Source organism: Barbus barbus, assembly GCF_936440315.1.
Source record: "Barbus barbus genome assembly, chromosome: 33".
Lineage (NCBI taxonomy): Eukaryota > Metazoa > Chordata > Actinopteri > Cypriniformes > Cyprinidae > Barbus > Barbus barbus.
Window position 1 is genome coordinate 18528448 of NC_136761.1, and position 21082 is coordinate 18549529.

A 21082-nucleotide genomic window follows, 5' to 3' on the forward strand; every position below is an offset into this window, starting at 1 on the left:
ACACATGTACAGAGGCTAAATCTCTCCTCTCACAATTAGCCAACATAAGTCTACCAAAGATGCAACTGAAGTTATCTGAATAGCATAAACATTACAAATGAAAACCAACTAAAAATGATTGAAACTTTATTGTATTACAGTTTTAACAACAACACATTCTAATAAATAAATATTTAATTTAAACTAGTGCTCTCCATCGATATATTTTTTTTACTAATTAATCACACATTTTTTCTGATATGAATCGCAATTAATTCCGCCTAAAAAAATATTTATATTGCAATAATTTTTAAATACACTTATATAGTGCAATAATTTCACATTCAATCTTCCAATTTATGTACAAACAACATAAAGACAGTTTTTAATGACTGAAGGCCAGTATCACTGGTACCAATACTACTGATATGTCTCTATGAAATAGTTTTTTCCCTAATATTTAACCATTGACTATAGCCATTCAACATAACAGTATAACTGAGAGCTATCAATTTGAACATTTATTAGACTTTAAAAAATAACTTCTAATTTAAGTGAACTTAAAACAATCTTCACATAAACCCATTATAATAAATGTCATATTAGACATAGACCTGTGCCCTTTAGCAGAAATATACAGAAATTGAATAAAGTTATCAAACACTAAATTCTAAATTAAATATAGATTAATCCTTAAAGCTATAAAAGTTATTGAGTTCCTCTTTTTTTTCTTTTGTTCTTTGATTAACAGACATCACAACAGCTGGGTTATTAGGTTAAGGGTGAAATGAATGCGTGTCTGAAACATCTCCCATTTCATGGGGTCGTAAAGATGTTCTACTACTACAAGAAAGAGACAGGGGCAGCAGTTGTGAGTGGGGTGGCCAACCATAGCCCCGTCCCTGTGTTACATTTGTTTCAATGCATTAAACTGAAAAAATTAATTGAGTTAATGTGCTAATTTTGACAGCACTAATTTAAACAGGAAAACAAATCTGTTAAAAGATGTATTTGAATTTTAAATCTAAATTATATTTAGGAAATAAATTACTTCTTGCTGTTATGAGATAAACCATGATTTCAACAAACAAAACTGGGGCACATGAAATTACAAGTCTAAATGAAAAAACTTGACATGAAACAGTAATAAACAGAAATGTGTTGTATTATAATTATATGTATATGTATTATGTCAAAAGAACAGTTACATATTTTTTTATATATAGAACCAATTAACATGAATGAATCAAACTGATTTTTTAAAATCTGTTTAAAGTCACATATTTTTGAAAGGCAAAACTGTCACAGCTTTTTAAAATGGATTTTCAAGCATTATCCTTTTTTTTACAATGTGTGTGTTTGCCTATGATGGAGCCATCAAGGTGATTAATTTCAGGATGCTGATAAAACATGAAAATATCTGAGCTAGTGTTGAGCAAGGAACGAATATTCTTGTCATTCCTCAGACAGGGACTCAGGGATCAGACAGCAGTATTGGGCCCTGAAAGGTCAGGCTCATTAAAAGTCCCTTAATTGCATCTCAATGATTCAAGAAAAAACCCTTTCATTAACCAGGCCTCTGGTACTTCAGTAATACTTCCTGCGGAGCCATTACCAGCAACCCCAGTGGCCTTATGACCAGCCGGCAGATGCTGTTCCTGTCAGACGAGAGGCAAACACTTCACATTAGATTCAGTTAATTACTGTATTTCTCTTCATTCACTTTCAGCTTTTTCAGTCTTAAAGTTTCTAGCTTCTCATTTCATCCCTACCACAGCGGATCTGTGTTTATAATCTGCCATCCTGGGAATTCCCTAAGCAACTCCCTCTCACTGTATCCCAGCATTTCCAGACCTCAGGAACACTCCACTCACACTTTGACGAGTAGCTCTCATGTTCACACAGTTACGTGACTGGATTGCTGTGCTGGTACAGTTCTGTCTTATGGGAACGGATCTGAGATACTGTGAAGTTAGCAATGGTATAAGGCAGTTATTATAAATTCATGACAGCTGATGAAGGGGTCAGCCATCTCTCAAGGCTTACAGAAAAAAATAAAAATGTTGTGGTCATTACCCAGTTGAAGGCAACAGCCCAGCATGGAAAGATCTGCCTCCGTTAACATCCCCCCAGTTCTTTCCCAGACTCCTCTGAAAAGTTCAGAGAGGGGAATTTTTTTCTAATCTTTAATTGTACCACCTTCTAAACTTTTCTGCGTTGTCGTTGAAAAATTAGGCATGCTTTAAAATATTATGCTGATATATTCACCATCTGAAACCATTTCTGATGACTAAGAACTCATGGGGGGAGAAGTCCAGTCATGAATCTTTCCACATGACAAAAATAAAGAGAAGAAATATTGAAAAACAGACAGTAATTATGTAAGATTCAACACACAAGCACTGTGCATCTCTATAATCAAGTGCAGTAAAACCTCCAGACAATTATAGTTTCACAGGGCAGCAGGTCAATCATAGAAGTTAATGACTTTTTAATTGAATGCTGTTGACAGACTGCTTTTGTGAGACATGGCAGGTAATGTGACTGGCTAACTTAATCTTTTCAATGCATGTGAATAATTCTATTTGTGACCTTACTGAACTTTTCTTTTGACTGTCTGACAGATTTATTTCCACCTTTACTTTATTGTTTTATTGTTCTTTCTCAGCTAGTCGCATTCAGCTAAATGTTCATTCCTGTCACAAATTCCAAGAAATAGTTGCTAACATGGGCAATTGTATTAAAGGAAATCTGAGTTTCATGTGTCAATATTTCATGCAGACTAAAGAGATAACTCATAGGAATGTGTCTTTCAACCGTCTTCTCCACATGCAGCCTGAAATAATGTTTCCAAGCTGCCAGAGAAAATCATATTTCAGACAAATCATTATAGTGCATCCAAAGACAAAATAATTGAAACATTATGTTGATTTTTTAAAACACTGATAAAATACTTATGCTAAATTATTTTATAAAATAGTTTAAGATAAGTGAGTGGGCGTAAGTGCCATTTCACCAACTTTACAGGAGAGCCAAAACAATTTTTACCATAGTTTGATATGACTTTGTGTACTGATTTCAGTTGTTTATAATACAAATTTGTACACTCATGGATGACAGTACTTTTACCAGTAGAAAGAGCTCATTAAGAGCTTTCATTTGATGTATATATCTCCATTTCACCAAAAATGTCACTTACGCCCTTCTGGTTCTCACCCCTCGATTTACACTTTTTACTTCCACTGTCCAAAATGAGACGGGTAAAGATAAAAGAAGGCAAAACTAATCCTCCTAATTATATTTAAGGAAGTTGCTATCAACCAAAAATCTGAAGAAAGTATTTATAACATACGGCCATAAACATATGACTACCACACTTGCCACGTATTGTGTCATGCCAAAGGGTAGGTTGAATGCTTGCAAATATATAAATATAAACATATGTCAAAGCAAAAATAAATGTAAATAAATAAATAAATGCACTATCCCATTCCAAAGTCTTTTCTTGATGCACAAGATATAGTCATAACTTTATACATTTTTTCAACTGGGTCAATGTAATAGTATTTCATGCATTTAAATGCCAAACTTGCTATCACTGGCAGAGCTTACCCCGCAGTACATGGAAGCCATTAACACAGCTACCATTTGGACGAAATTTGGCAATTCATCACCTCAGTAATGTTGAAAAAATTGCTTCCTCCTACCATATATTTAAGTTTGACATGTAAAAGAATGCTTTTAGTATATAAAAAAAAGAAAATCAAAAAAGGCTTATCATTTTTCTTATGGCATCTCTCATCATAAAAGGCAAATGCATATCTCTAAATATAAGGTCTATATTGGCTATAACCACTTTTTTCCCAAGGATGGATCTGGACTCTACCACTTTATACAATTAAAACCTTTCATTCTGCCATTACAGATGGAGAGCATACTATAATACCACTACACCCACCACAGCTTCACTATGGATATTGTAAACATGTACACAGTCGTATCACTGGCCTGAAATGACAAGTTTGTGCATTTCAAATGCGACTGCGTAATCTCTTTGGAATATTTGAAGTGGTGCTGAATACCAGACAACCAAAACAACAGAAACCATGGATTACACCCAGCAGAAACACAAGCAATGGGCCTTTGCCATGGCGGTTCTTTGTGTGCCTGAGCCACATATTATATAAACCATTTTACTGGGGATTAGAATGTAATCGGACTGTCCGTAATACACTGTGGTGTTAAGAAGAACATTGATTGTTTAGGTGAGACAGAGAAAGAGGGAGAACGAGAGAGAACGTAAAACATATGGTTTCTCTCCTAGTGAAAGAAAGAGCAAGAAAAAGAAGAAAACCAACCTGTAAAGAGCTCAATGGAATAAAGCTTCCCAAATTCAGAAAGACTTAGATATGAACTTGGCACTGTTGGTGTAAAAGCCGTGGGGCCGTGAGGTTTATAAACAAAATCTGATGCTGATGGTACTTGGATGCAAACGTGAGTCAGACACTCAAGGCTGAAAAACAAACTTGATTGCTGCCTCGCTCTCCTGCGACTCTTTAAAAATGCATGTTCCATTCTAGCACAGTCTCATCATAAACCCTGCTGAAAAGCGAAGTGGGAGTGTGAGTGTGAGGGAAAAGCCAGATTTTCTAAGGCAGTTGGGCCACATAAAAAGTGGGGGTGATTCATTTAGCAGCCTTTCTCTTCTGTTTTGGATAAACAAGATCTGAACTGGATGATGAGGAAGCCCTGGAGCCTGTGAGGCAAATTTAAACCCATATTGGACTTTTTCTCGCTCCTAGAGAGATTTGTATCTTCCAAGGCTTTGGGAAAGAACACAGCCTCTGGTTACACTTTTTTTTAAACACTATGCAATCTAAGTAGAGTCTCACCTGGGAGCTTCCACTAAAATTCACTTCACATTTTTTGCGGTAAAAACACTGAGAAAGACTCACTGATCAGGAAGTTTGACTTTGGGAGGAGAGAGGGAGTCTGATGTAATGGTCCTTCGCTCCTCAGGGGCTGGGGACTGGGGTCATGACAGATCTGCTCGAAACTCAATCAAAAGCAAGCAGAAAACACTTCTTCTGAAGTATCAAGAAGGTAAAAGATCCAGTCGAATCCAAGACTCGAGCCTCTGGGATCCACTTGCTCCGGCCTGGCAGGTCTGTTAGGCACAGACTAACACAGTCCCGCTGGAACTGGAATCAAAGTTTTTTCCCCGAACTGTGACATTTGCAGCATTTCAATTGAGCCATCAGTCTGTCAGACACAATGCCTCCCCCTGCCTAGGGATTTAGTGGGTTCTGTTTTTCTTTGCCATTATCACAGTGACAGGCTTCAGTAAAAACAGCATGAAGAACGCATGTTTAATGCATTATGCTCTGTATTCCCTGCTGAATAAACCAGTATTGCAGGTCACAAGCATAAGTTTGGGATGTTGGTGTTGGATGCTGGTCTTTTCAACAAGACATTTTGAACAGTTCTTTTTAAAAGATGCGTTAAAATGGTTCTCAATCATTATCATTGACTGTGTCATCCTTTACCTCACCTTTCTCTTTCTGGCTTCTTTTCTACACCCCTTCTTCTTCGCTTTCTCTATCTCTGGCAGACTGGGCTCCTGTAAAGAGGAGATAAAGTCCTCCAGCAGGCCAGCCCAGAAGCCTATGTCCCCATCGGACTTTCTGGACAAGCTGATGGGAAGAACCTCAGGCTATGATGCTCGCATCAGACCCAACTTTAAAGGTGTGACAGAATGTAAACAAACTGGATTTGTCGGGATATACAGGTCCTTCTCAAAAAATTAGCATATTGTGATAAAGTTAATTATTTTCTGTAATGTACTGATAAACATTAGACTTTCATATATTTTAGATTCATTACAACACAACTGAAGTAGTTCAAGCCTTTTATTGTTTTAATATTGATGATTTTGGCACACAGCTCATGAAAACCCAAAATTCCTATCTCAAAAAATTAGCATATTTCATCCGACCAATCAAAGAATGGCCATTATGTTCATTTATGCACTCAATACTTGGTCGGGAATCCTTTTGCAGAAATGACTGCTTCAATGCGGCGTGGCATGGAGGCAATCAGCCTGTGGCACTGCTGAGGTGTTATGGAGGCCCAGGATGCTTCGATAGCGGCCTTAAGCTCATCCAGAGTGTTGGGTCTTGCGTCTCTCAACTTTCTCTTCACAATATCCCACATATTCTCTATGGGGTTCAGGTCAGGAGAGTTGGCAGGCCAATTGAGCACAGTAATACCATGGTCAGTAAACCATTTACCAGTGGTTTTGGCACTGTGAGCAGGTGCCAGGTCGTGCTGAAAAATGAAATCTTCATCTCCATAAAGCTTTTCAGCAGATGGAAGCATGAAGTGCTCCAAAATCTCCTGATAGCTAGCTGCATTGACCCTGCCCTTGATAAAACACAGTGGACCAACACCAGCATCACTGACTGTGGGTACTTGACACTGGACTTCAGGCATTTTGGCATTTCCCTCTCCCCAGTCTTCCTCCAGACTCTGGCACCTTGATTTCCGAATGACATGCAAAATTTGCTTTCATCCGAAAAAAGTACTTTGGACCACTGAGCAACAGTCCAGTGCTGCTTCTCTGTAGCCCAGGTCAGGCGCTTCTGCCGCTGTTTCTGGTTCAAAAGTGGCTTGACCTGGGGAATGCGGCACCTGTAGCCCATTTCCTGCACACGCCTGTACACGGTGGCTCTGGATGTTTCTACTCCAGACTCAGTCCACTGCTTCCACAGGTCCCCCAAGGTCTGGAATCGGTCCTTCTCCACAGTCTTCCTCAGGGTCCGGTCACCTCTTCTCGTTGTGCTGCGTTTTCTGCCACACTTTTTTCCTTCCCACAGGCTTCCCACTGAGGTGCCTTGATACAGCACTCTGGGAACAGCCTATTCGTTCAGAAATTTCTTTCTGTGTCTTACCCTCTTGCTTGAGGGTGTCAATGATGGCCTTCTGGACAGCAGTCAGGTCGGCAGTCTTACCCATGATTGCGGTTTTGAGTAATGAACCAGGCTGGGAGTTTTTAAAAGCTTCAGGAATCTTTTGCAGGTGTTTAGAGTTAATTAGTTGATTCAGATGATTAGGTTAATAGCTCGTTTAGAGAACCTTTTCATGATATGCTAATTTTTTGAGATAGGAATTTTGGGTTTTCATGAGCTGTATGCCAAAATCATCAATATTAAAACAATAAAAGGCTTGAACTACTTCAGTTGTGTTGTAATGAATCTAAAATATATGAAAGTCTAATGTTTATCAGTACATTACAGAAAATAATGAACTTTATCACAATATGCTAATTTTTTGAGAAGGACCTGTATGCAATATAACTTGTGAAGCTGGTAGCAGCTCCTGGAAACATAATGAGGTGACAGTAGAAATAACCCAATGACCTGACTGTGTACTATTAAGGACCAGGAATTCTCTTCTTCTGTTCTGTTGTTATTATTATTAAAGGGATAGCTCACCCAAAAATGTAAAAATTCTGTCATCATTTACTCACCGTTGTTTTAGGATATATCCATATGTTTTGTTTTTCTGTGAACCACAAAAGGAGATGTCAGGCAGAATTTTCAAGCTGGTCATTTTCTATATAATAAAAGTAAATGGTGACTAGGGGCTATCTACAAAAATAGCTGTCTTCATTCATTATCCAAATTTCTCCAAACAAAAGTGTTAGGCTAAACATAAGAAACCTCTCCTTTCTATTTCAACAGGAGCACCGGTAAATGTCACCTGTAATATTTTCATCAACAGCTTTGGATCCATTACAGAGACAACTATGGTATGTAATCACACTGGTTGAGTTTTGTTTAATATCAAAGATTATGCACTTATGCAGCTCAGACCTTGACCTCAGATGCAAAGAGGAATTCCTTCTCTTTCTCTCTCTATTCTTCCAGGCAGTATGCTCTGTTACAATTATATTACTGCTGAGTGAGTTTTAGTTGCTTACCTGACTTATCCTTGTCTCGAGGAGCACAGTCCAGTGGGTCAGCTGATGTGCTGATAATGAACTGTCCTCCATGCAATTAAAATAAAATGAAAAATTGAGAGAACGGTCAGGATCTCGAGGGAAAAAAATGAAACGGTGATATACCCAACCTCTAAAGCCTGTGCTTAGCACTAAATGTCTCTGTCAGCAGAATGTTTCAGTTGACCATTACAGACTGCCATTGTTAACGGTCTGTTAGTCGGTTAACCTGGGATTTGATCATTGGAAATGCAGGACTTCCAACAGAAATTAATGTCAAGGGAGAACAAGTTATTTACTTGCATGTTAAGAGCATATCCGATTCAGCCTGTGCTAGGTTTGCAATTAAAATCTTAGAAAAAGAAGAACTAAAATGAAAAAGAACATTAAGACTAAAAGGAACATTTATAATAATTAAATCCAGAAATCAACCTATAAGGTTTTAGGACCTAATATTTTTGTTTTTCTCTCTCTCTTCCTGCAGGATTATAGGCTTAACGTCTTTCTACGCCAGCAGTGGAATGACCCTCGATTGGCCTATAGTGAATATCCTGATGCTTCTCTAGACCTAGACCCCTCTATGCTGGACTCCATATGGAAGCCTGACTTGTTCTTTGCTAATGAAAAAGGTGCAAACTTCCATGAAGTCACAACAGACAACAAGCTGCTGAGGATCTTTCAGAATGGGAATGTCCTATACAGCATTAGGTAATCAAAGAAGTCCCTCATAGATTTTAAGAGAACATACAAGAATTAGTGCATAAGATCAATTTATTTTTATTTTTGCATGAAAACATTTCTTCTGAAATATATGTTAAAGACATGAGCCAAAGTGAACAGGGTTGGTTAAAAGCACAATGATCACAATTTGAGCAATTATTAACCATAGTAAATATACAATACGTAGAGATATGTCGCATAGAAACAAACTAAAACGGTTTTAAGTTAGTACTTTTTTTTATTTTTGCTATTCATTGAAAAAAAATCAATGAATTAAAAAATGTATTCTAAGGGTGGATGGAATTGAAAATAATCATGGTTGCTCTTTTGGGAACTATGGTGGAAAAACGTTGTTGAGCCTAAAAAGGTCTCCACATCAGTGTGTAAGTGTAGATATTTTGGGGTATCACAGCACAAAAGAAACTGGCTCTTCAAAAAAGCACTGGTGGCTTTTGTCTGTCTTGGAGGCACTGCATTACAGCAGGTAATTACACTGTTTCCTCGATCCAAACTTTCTATTAGCGGCACATCTTCCTCATGGCGAAAACCTTAATGTGTCAGCAGCACAATAAATAAATGTAAAAGAAAAAAACAGTCAGGCGGTTAGTTTGCTATTACCAAGAAGGCACATGATTTAAAACAGCCGTTCACTGCCTCATTTGGGGATTCACTCCGCAGTAAAAAATCAAAGGGATGAAGTGTACAGCCAGACATCTGATCTTGTACAAAGACGGTATAAACTGGGATTTTGAATAATGGTGCATTTTGAAATTTAATTATGTTCCAAATTTAATCAGTCACACCTCAAACTCTTGTTGTTAAAAACCTATGTGATTTTGGAAGACAAAATAAGATAAGAAGACAAAATTTCAAGCTTGAAAATGCAAAAGCATCTAGATTTTTTAAAACTTTGTTTTAGCTTTCATTCAAATTATCCATCTCAAAAGAATAATTTATCCACAAAACATAAGTTTTCTCATGAACAAGTCATACAAAGCTATCGAATGGCTTCAAGAATACTTGAAAATAGTGTACTAGTCATATATATATATATATATATATATATATATATATATATATATATATATATATATATATATATATATATATATATATATATATATATATATATATATGTATATATTTTTTTAAACATATATATATATTATATATATATATTTTTTTTTTTTTTTATATAGAGAGACATATACAGTAAATAATGACAATTTTCACTTTTGAGTCTTCCTTGCAAACTCCTTGGTTCTCTCTCTATCCTCTGTTAACACCTTTTTTCTACCCTTTGTGGTGTCACCCTGACTCTTCCCCACTTTCTGCTTTTCCGTTTTGCGCTCTGTCTTAGGCTAACACTCATCCTGTCTTGTCCTATGGACCTGAAGAATTTCCCAATGGACATTCAGACCTGTACCATGCAGCTAGAAAGCTGTGAGTACTTCTCTTCTTCTCTCCCTCCCCCATCCCTCCTCACCCTTCCCCTCTTCACACTTTGCTGCATTCGATTCTTCTGACACTATGGATATGGAGTTTTAATGTATGCACTGATAGCAATCACCATGAAGGTGAAACACATTGAACATACTTAAAAACCTTCTCGGGTGCATTGTGAACATATAAATTACCATTATAAGGTTTTGGGGTCGGAAATGTTTTTCAATTAATTCTCTTATGCTCATCAAGCTTGCATTTATTTGATCAAAACTACAGTAAAAATAGGTATATTGTAAAATATTATTGCACTTATTTGTGATTATATTCACTATCGTTTATATTTGTGTGTGTGTGTGTTTATGTGGTTTATGAGGACACAAATTTGTATAATGACATGGGTATGACAGAGGTATTACAATATGAAGGTGGTTTATGAGGACACTGCCTATGTCCCCGTAATTCAAAAGGCTTAAAAAACATACTAAATGGTGTTTTTTTGAAAATCTAAAAATGCACAAAGTCTCCTGTGAGGGCTAAGTTTAGGTGTAGGGTTAGTGTAGGGCAATAGCACACACAGTTTGTTCAGTATGAAAACCATGCTCAAGTAACATTTCTTGTTATTTACATTTCTAAAACAGCTTTATGGAAACCACAATATGTTTTCTTTGATGATAGTTTTTTTTTTTTTTTAAACAGCATTTATTTGAACATTTTTTGTAATATTACGTCTTTACTGTCACTTTTGATCAATTTAATGCATCCCTGCTGGGGGGGAAAAACAACATTTTTTTAATGTTAGTGTATACCATGAACTGTTGCCATTAACAAATTCTTTTGAGATGGTAATGACAATCCACTGTTTGTCTATTTCCACTTCCAAACCCAGTAACCTTGAGCATTATGAGATTTAAAAAAAAAAATCTGTAGAAAATTAATAACTCAAAACTGTTTTCTATGTCTCACTCCACAAAAAGAAGAAGAATCAGCTAGAAGAAGTATCAACAACACAGCATCCTCATTTTAAAGCTGTGCATAATGTGTCCTACCTTATTACCTTGATAAAAGAAAGAGGGAGTCAAAGAAATAGACTATTCACCACTCCAGTGCCCTCAGAGCAGATAGCATCTCAACTCCTGGAACCAATTTAAAGGATATCAATAATGAAACTTTTATTATGTGACCCACCTCAGTTGCCCGAGAGGCTTTTAATTCCACCTCCCTGAGACAAAAGAACACCCCTTTCTAACAACCAGAAGAGCCAAATGAATTATTTGATTTGAATCCCCATTTACGTGTCATGACCGCAGACAGCACCTGAAGTATATTCATTCAACATTCAGAGACTCGTATGGTTTAAAAGATTTAGGGAGCGTACTACACCCAGACAGCGTGTTTTACTGTCCTTTCTGTGTCCTCTGTATGTCTACAGTATTTATTCAATGAGTGAAAAAATCCCTCCTCCGTGGCCACAGTTAAAATTGCCCTCCTCTAAGAAGTAGGGTCAGACAGAAAGAGACACACACAAGACAGGCAGGTTTACTGCCTAACAAAGTGGTTATGGAGGGCATAATCATTTCTGATTAAACAAGAGCATCATTTTTAGGGCTTTGACAGGGCCCACTGAAAACTGTTTTGACAAGTGTTAGGACACAGCCGAGGGGTTGGATCACCTTGTCTGGAAAGGACACATCCTGGTAGAGAAATCTGATGCTGAAGGCAAGAGGTATAGATTAAAGCCAAGGTGTGAACAGTAAAATAAAGAAGGAAAGTAAATTTTAGGAAACTGGGTGTGCAAAACTATTGTCAAAGGAACAAATATTTCAAGTAAAATGATGACAAAGACAAGAAAATGGAGGAAAAGTGGGAACATGACAAATTAAACAAATGTAAGATTATAAAAACAGGCTATGCGAGCCTTTAGCAATAGGTTTTTTTTTTAGGTATTACTGACACAGATTTAGAGAACAGATGCTTTTGTGGATTATAAGGAACATACAAATAAAACACTCAGCACAGACCAATAAAATATTTTTTGACCCAAAGTAACACTGGAAAGCAATAAACAGAGTCTATATCTGAAATATACATACCATTCAAAGGTAATGTTTGTTTGTTTGTATATGTGTACTTTAAGTAGGCACTGAATTTATCAAAAGTGACAGTGACTACATTTTTAATATTACAAAAGATTTCTATTTCAAATACATGCTGTTCTTTGAATTTTCTTTTCCTTAAAAAGAATGTTATCATGATTTCCACAAATATTAGAATGATTTCTGAAGGATCATGTGACACTGAAGACTAGAGTAATGGCTACTGAAAATACAGCCTTCACACCACAAGCATAAATTACATTTTAAAAATATATTAAAATAGAAAACAGTTATTTTAAATTGCAATTATATATCACAACATTACTGTTTTACTGCATTTTAATCAGATAAATGTAGCTTTGATGATAAGAGCCTTCATTTCCACTTAGACTGCTTGCAACAAGTGAGTTCTAAAAGACGAACATTATGGGAATACTAATGCATATAATGCCTTTTTGATATATATTGACATTTGAAACAGCAGAAAGAAAACCTTCCTCATCTTGGAAAACATTCATATAGTTTGAATACAACGTTTGGAACCACACCAAACTTTTCAGAGACACCATGACATTCAAGGACGTTCAGTCTTCATCCTTTTTTCATGGGTTTGTTGTCTTGAAGACTTAGGGGGGATGGGAGGTTTGTGAATAATAGATGTCTTTGTAAATCCCTGAGGGTCTCTGATAGACATCAATATTATTCAGATTTGGTAAGTATTCTACACTGTTATGGCATGCCTCATGCATTTCTAATAGGCCCCTAATCTCATCGTGTACTACAGAGCTGTTAGGAATGATGTGGGGGATTGTGGCAATGTTGTGGCAAGTAGCATGAATGAACCAAAAATAATGATTTAAGAGAGAGGTTTTCAGTTAATTTGCTTAAATACTTCACACTCGTCATACCGTACGTCATTTCTAGACTACCGTACACTGAGTGTCTATAGAGTAATCCAGAACATGACATCTTTATCCAAAGGTCTGTACCAGACCTACAATCTATCCATCCACTATTTTGGTTTGTTGTCTGGCAGATGACCTTTTATACAGTGTACAAAGTATGTGATGAGAGAGGAAGCATGCCAGGTCCAATTCACACTCTTTTGCACTGATGTGCATTTTTCTATTTCATTCTCTCTCCTTTTTCACAGTTGGCTACACCATGAATGATCTGATCTTCGAGTGGCTTTCTGATAGCCCTGTGCAGGTGGCGGATGACTTGACTCTTCCACAATTTCTACTAAAGGAGGAAAAAGATCTTGGCTACTGCACTAAGCACTACAACACAGGTGCAACAACTTGGTGCACATCAAATGATATCTATAAAAAAAATCATATACACTGTGGTATACAGAATTGATTTCAAGGTCCTCTAATTAATTTTTAAATGGTGTCACCAATACGTGAACCTGCAATTCAATTATTACTCCAGAAATAATTACCAACCAGAGGTATGAATTAATGCATTAAAATTTGCTATGCATAATTACTTACCTGTTATGAAACTCTTTGTGATCTCCTAGGTAAATTCACCTGCATTGAGGTGAAGTTTCACTTAGAGAGACAGATGGGCTACTATCTCATTCAGATGTACATACCCAGTCTGCTGATTGTCATCCTGTCTTGGGTGTCTTTCTGGATCAACATGGATGCTGCCCCTGCTCGGGTAGGCTTGGGTATCACCACTGTGCTCACCATGACCACCCAGAGCTCCGGTTCAAGAGCCTCTCTACCCAAGGTAACATAAACAAAATGCCTCAAAATGAAAAAAAAAAAAAAAAAAAACACAAACATTTCAGAAATTGCAGTTAAAATAGAAAAAGGATGAAAGTGTGCAAAAAAAACTTGTTTTATGAATTATGTTCCAAGTGCAATACCGATTCCTCTTAACAATTCTAATTCCTTAACAGTTCCATAAAAAGTTATTATAGCAGTGTTGCATTTTTATAGTGCTATAATAACACTTAAAGAAACATCATAACACTTAAAGAAGACGTGTACGAAAGAAATGCAATTCTTACTGTATTTCCTGACTACTACCAGATCAGATCAGTGAGTGTTTTGAACTTAAGATCCAGGGCCTGTATTCATGAAAAATGTTAGTGCTAAGAGTTGCTCCTAGTAACAAAATTCTAAGAAAATTCTTAGAAATGTGGGTGTTTCCTCTTGAAATTAAAGAAAAGATCCTAGTAAAGAAAAAAGTAATTCAGAAAGCATCTTAACCCTTAAAAGACGTCTTAAGGTCTAAAATTGTTAGGAGTACAGACGAGGACTTTTAAGAGGCTTAAGAGTTTCTTTAGCAGTGGAGAAAATGAACAAAACATGAAGAGGCAGAAGAAATGCGTTGCACACAATGCATGACAGTGAGTTAATAAGACGCTACACATTAGCGCGTGCAGGGATCATGTTTGTGACCGATCTTATTTGAGACACGCTAACATCTCCGACACCGCGCAGAAATGCCATAGTGCCAGAAATGGACGTAATCACTACATATTTGCAACTATGCAGCAGTGATGATTTGGGTCGGTTACAGCACTTATTAGGCTATGTCTCTGTTCTTTTCCTATAAAACACGGTAAGTATGACAGCACGGTAAATAAAAAATAAAGAATTTATATACATATATAATGTGTGTGTGTGTGTGTGTGTGTGTGTGTGTGTGTGTGTGTGTGTGTGAGAGAGAGAGAGAGCGCGAGAGCGAGTATGGTAAAACAGGAAAAATTACGCCTGTAATTTCAAAGTGAAGGCTTATAATATACCCTAATCTTAAAAGCGCTCTTTTATTTCCTTCTTGAGAACCGACCAATCACAGTCTTCAAAAGAATGTGTCATAGCTATCTATATGAACGGTCCCTTGTGGAGTGAAGCACTTGTTCACCTCAGAAAAACCAAAACCACTCTTGTCAGACGCAGTCAACGTGCGTGCTTTCGCATCAAACTGCACGCAGAGCTCAGTGATCGACGACAGAGAAACTTATTTGCATGTCTTAGTGTGGATCACTCATTGAGTGAAAAAAACAACAACAAGAAATTAATCATAACTAAACGTAAATTAAATTTAACGTAAACATAAATTAATAATTGTAAAATTGGACACACTGTAAACTGTTTTCAGATGTGTTTTTTCTTTGTCATATGCTTGCTTATAAAAATATGTCATTTGAAATATTCATTCACAATTAAAATAATGCCTGCTTCAGATGTTTAGCAATAAAGGTTTTCTAAAATGTGTTGTTTTCTGTGAAAAGGTATCAATTGATATAAAATAAAAATCCAGTCAACACCCAATATATATAGCTAATCAATAAAGGCATTGCTAAGAATAATGAGACGGTCTCATTATTCTTAACAATGCCTTTATTGATTAGCTATATATATTGGTTTGACCTTGTGATTCCCAGGTGTCCTACGTGAAGGCCATTGACATCTGGATGGCCGTTTGTCTGTTGTTTGTGTTTGCTGCATTGCTGGAGTATGCAGCAGTCAACTTCGTCTCAAGGCAACACAAGGAGTTCATCAGGCTGCGCAAGAAGCAGCGAAGACAGAGAATAGTAAGTGCGACAAACGCACACACACATACACGCATACAAATACAGGCTGTCCTGTCACCCTGGATTACACTTTCTTCTCATTGTGCTCAGCCACATATCCAAACACTGGCAACAGCCACACTAGGCTACAGCTGTCTGTCACATCTCGTGTGGGGGAATTCAGATCAGCCAGTTTCCATAGTGAACAGTCCCCAGTGCTGAGCCCACCGTTTGTGCCACCTTGTAAAGCCTTGCCACAGCCAATTTCCAAAGGCCAACAACCTGCTTCTTGATCCGAGATCACAGACACTGACTGAAATTCTAAAGAGGCTTCTAAATGAAAAGCTTAGAAAATACCCTCAGGGCTTTGGAGAGTAAAATCACTCTGAACACATTAAATGTTAACAGATTTTAAATGTAATTTCTATAAATCCTGAAATTTTGGACTATAATAAAGATCAAAGCCCCACAATCACATTTAAAACTATACTGGCTAAAACAGCTAAGGCACTTTCTGGGCTTGTACGACAGTGTTCACCGTCTAAGCTCACAGTGCTGGAGCTTTACGAGTGTGTTCGTTGGATCTGAATCAATAATGAGAGAAAAATGAGAATAACTCCCTTTAAGAATGAGCGAGTTCTCCTCCCCCTCCTGCATTGGAGATCTAGACGGCCATTACTCTTCGTCCTATTCTCTCCCGCCAAGAAAGTCTCTGGTCTGAATGATCAATCTGGGTGGTATCGATGCACAGATCACTGGCTGAGAAAGCTGTTAGGCTGATGGACCAACTGCTGGTCAGAATTAATCAATACAACAAATCCTTGGCTTTATCCTGCCTTATTAACACTATAGACAAATTATGCCACATATTCCTGCTCAAGAAAACACAAACAGATGGGTGCTGAGAGGAATCGTGCCTGATTCAGGGATGCACAAAGCCACATATTTTCAGGATTAACAGTTGTCGGCTGCCTAAAAACATTAAATGACTGATCAGAGGTATAATTAGACTGGTGTTAGATTCACGCAATGCCTTTTTTAGGGGGTGCGTATATATATATTATATATATATATATGTGTGTGTATATATATATATACATATGTGTATATATATGTGGCAAAAGAAATCCATCCAGCAGTCTAAACCCGTAGGGAATGCAAAGATGCAAATTATAACCTGCAAATTGTCTAAAAGCTAAACATAATAAATACTAATAAAAAATATGAATATTTGAATAAAATTTTTTATTGCAGAATCTACCAAAAATTATAAAGTGGATCTGCTGTATATGTGTCTTAAACATCAGCATGACCATTATCCACTTGTCTAAAAACTTTATCAAGTTTTGCTGAGGAGTCTGAAAGATAATGGTCGGATTTAGCTTCAGTGTGCACTTTATTGGAGTGTCCCTCAGAAACCTGCAAATAAGTGTACACTCACAAGTAGTGTTGCCTAGCAACTTGGATGGTGCTGCAGAGCAGCGGCTTGGTAGCTGTTGTCTCTTAAATTCTTGTTGAAGTATTTACATAGTTGCCAATATTAATGAAAATAAGTCTGCTCTGCCTGCCTAGAAATGTTATGCACTATTTGATGCTTGAAAATGCACTGAACTGTGCAAGATACATAAGAATGACAGCTTGATAGATTGATGGATGTGCTCTATTGATCCCCAGAAGTTAATTTAGAGAAAGAACGAGACAGATGTTCCAAACTGTTATATAACAGGAACATTTCACAATGCACCATGCTCACTGCCATTCTTCCTCATGAAGGATCGAGCAATGCAGCCAGGAAGCTTCGACTCACTACGGAGAGTGAACAAGCTCCCTGACAACAACGCCAGCAAATTCAACCAGCACTGCAACACCTGCGCCAGGGTAAAAATACCATCTGTGTCCCCATCTTATTTGCCCACGGGCAAACACTGTGTCCCATAAACCCAGAACCCCCTCCGTCCTACTGGCCCAGTTCACAGCTGGTATAAACATACTTCTCAAGTGATCGCTTACAATTGCAATTTACAATTTATTCCTAAAAGTAATGCGTCTCCTGTGATCACTTGTGATTGGATATAGAAATGAATGTTAATGCCAGGTGTAAAATGGGGCATTATTGTCCACACACTTCCTTTATACCCATTAAATGCATACAGTGTTGACACAAAAACATTTTGGATTATATAGGTATTTAAATGCATTTAGTTTAAGCACATATTAATTACAAATGCTTGTCCCATACTCCTGAGCAAATATGGCCATACTGAAGCAAATAAAAACATTGTAAACAAATGTGTAAACTTTATTGTTAAAAGAAAAACCTTGCAGCTGCGGTTGCCAGAAATATATTGTAAAAAATACAGTAGAAACTTTGTAGGTTTTATGGATTTAACTTAAATTTATAGACTGTAGTCTATATTAATATTATACTATGTACTATGATAATATACTATTATAGTAAGATATAACCTAACACCGTAATGTGCATAACTGATACAAGAAAAAGAAAATCAAAGGAAAACTGTCAAATGTAAAGTGTTACACAAATAATTCTCAAATTGTCAATTTACAGATTTCACTGTAAATTCTGAGATGACTTGTTCTTTTTCAGAAATTGCAAATTTAACAGTATTTTACTTGATATTATTACTTAGATGTATTAGTTTTTTCATTGTATAGTGAGGGAACGTATAGTACTGTTAATCAATTATGCACTTTTACCGTAGCATTTTTACAGACTTTTACCATAAAATCACAATCATTTTCTCAGTGTATATTTAGCAAATGCACCAATGAGTATTCCTCAAGTATGTGCTTATAGTAAATTATTCATACCTCCCCCTTTAGATTTTGTTGAGTGGCCCCAGTGTGCAGTAGCCCTTAGTCCTCATACAAATGGAACTGACTTGTTTTATACTTAATCGTTTTTGCAGCACAGTTCTTTTTACATGCTAGACTCAGACTCTGAGTCTGGATACAGCCTGGCCATGATTAATAAGGTAAGCATTGACCTAAACTGTGTTCACAGGTGACATTCACTCACTTTAAAGGTTGTCTTTATCTTAAACCAAACACATCATTATTCCTAGGCATGTGATTGACTGAATTGTTTTTAGGTGCAAGCAGAGGATTTAATGAAGAACTAAACGAGAACTTAATCTTCGTATCCTCTCGAGGAAAGGGGTAATTTGTCATAGATTGACAGATAAACTGATCCAAATGACTAATTTATACGACATTAGAGGCAAAGAACTAGGCCAAAGTGTTACATGTGGAAAAGTATGGGGAATACTTACAAAATAAAGCCTTCTGTTTGTTTGTTTTTGTTTTTTGGCCAAATAAGGAACTTAGGTGTGGTGTTTGACCCAGAGCTGAAATTTGACAAGCAGATTAATGCTGTAGTAAAGAGTTGTTTTTCCAGATTAGGTCTATTGCTCGACTAAAGCCTTCTGTCAAGAAAAGACTTAGAGAAGGTTATTAATGCCTTTGTTTTGTCTCATCTGGACTATTGCAATGTTTTGTATGTGGAGTCCTGCCAGGCCACTATTTTACGCTTGCAATTAGTTTAGAATGCAGCAGCTAGGCTGCTAGTGGGTGCTAAGAAAAGTCATCATATCTCTCCTATTTTAGCTTCTCTCAAATGTCTAGCAATGAACTACTGGATAAAATATAAAACTCTTTTATATGTTTTTAAAGCAGTGCATGGGATGGCCCCTGCTTACGTGTCTGAGCTCATTGCTGTTCGTCAAGCACCTACGTAGGTCTTTAATCTCCAATAATAATTTATTGCTTACTGTCCCTCGTACTCATTTAAAGTTGAAAGGGGATCAGGCCTTTGCTGTTGCAGGGCCAAAGCTCTGGAATAGTCTTCCTCAGGTACTTAGAGAGGTCTCATCTTTAAATGTGTTTAAAGTTGAAGTCAAAAACTACTTCTTGTCTTTAGCCTTTGAGAGTGTGGGCTAGTCTTTGCTGTTTAGTAGAATGTGTGTTGTCTTAAGTTGTGTGTTTTAATGAGTGTTCTTGATTGTACAGCACTTTTGTCTGCTGGTGCAGTTGTAAAGTGCTCTATAAATGAAATGAAATGAATGAAAATTAATGAAATGAAATAAAGATTAAAAATATATATTTTTTTTACATTAATTACATGACTATCTGTACTTTTTTTCCTTGTACAAACATTTAAATATTCTTCAATTAAAATACATTTACTTAAAAAAGTCCTAGATATTAAAAAAGGATTTTCTTTAAGTAAAAAATTATTTACATTTTCAGAAAAACAAAACTTAATGTTATTTTACTTTGTAAGTAAATGTATCTTGATTTAATCATGTTTACACAGAAACAAGACAAAATAAAGAGTAAGAAAATTACTTTTTTTAAAAAGGGTCTAAATGAAGAGGTATTGTTGGATCTCATTAAAGCATATTCACTTGACTTTTCACTTTTTACATACAGTATCTGCATTTAAGAATATATTGCCCCCTAACAACTAAACCAATATGTGATTTCTAAAACAAGTATAGCCCACCAACAATTTCAATTGTATAGTGCTTTTATTTGAAAGTGCCCTGCAGTATCTTTGATGGACTGGCACTTTTTAATGTGCAGCAAGAGGATTATTTATAAAATTTTCTTTGTTGCCTGCTTCTAAAAATGCTTTTCTTCTGTTAAAGGAGGAGGAGATTGTTCGGGAGAGCCGTGGCTTTTACTTTCGTGGGTACGGACTGGGCCATTGCTTACAAGCAAAAGACGGGACAACTGTGGAGGGGTCTAACGTATTTGCCCCACCACCCCCAGTGCAAGTGCTGTACGACGGAGAGGCTGTCAGGAAGCGTTTTGTGGACCGAGCCAAGCGAATCGACACCATATCCAGAGCCGTGTTTCCTCTCAGCTTCCTTATATTCAACATCTTCTACTGGATCACCTACAAAGTGCTGCGACACGAGGACATCCACGCCAACCTGTAATCGCTCCTGGTTACGCCACTTGTTCATCTTACTGCTTCTTTTCTTTTCTTATATCTCTTAATTTGAACCAAAACCACCTGTCATGCTCACACTAGAAGTGTATTTCAAAGGCATATTCACCCCAGAAATGCCGTCAGTGCTAAAATCATGTGCTCAGGTGTGACTTCTGGATTTCAAAAAGATTTTAAAGTGCCCACTCAGAGCGAAGGGGGCTCGTAGATGCAAATGCTGCTGTTGGGGACCTGGCTCTCCTCTCTTTCACATCTTCATTCGAGTGGATTGCATTAATAACCAGTGCTATTGTCCTCACTTTGTAGGCTCCATTTGAGTTATTGGCTGAAAGATT

General features: G+C 36.9%; 1 protein-coding gene across 1 annotated transcript in view; it reads left to right on the forward strand.

Moving 5' to 3' along the window:
- The window catches only part of LOC306852798 (glycine receptor subunit alpha-4-like), a gene marked incomplete at both ends in the record, with an annotated part of 34726 nt that extends 13990 nt beyond the window's left edge, over positions 1 to 20736 (forward strand). Inside the window, 8 exons of the mRNA XM_079389881.1 lie at positions 5591 to 5724; positions 7722 to 7789; positions 8463 to 8686; positions 10059 to 10141; positions 13391 to 13528; positions 13763 to 13977; positions 15644 to 15793; positions 20443 to 20736. Coding sequence (XP_079246007.1) covers positions 5591 to 5724; positions 7722 to 7789; positions 8463 to 8686; positions 10059 to 10141; positions 13391 to 13528; positions 13763 to 13977; positions 15644 to 15793; positions 20443 to 20736 — 1306 coding nt within the window. The remainder of the gene's footprint in view (positions 1 to 5590; positions 5725 to 7721; positions 7790 to 8462; positions 8687 to 10058; positions 10142 to 13390; positions 13529 to 13762; positions 13978 to 15643; positions 15794 to 20442) is intronic.
- Positions 20737 to 21082: the final 346 nt, after the last annotated feature.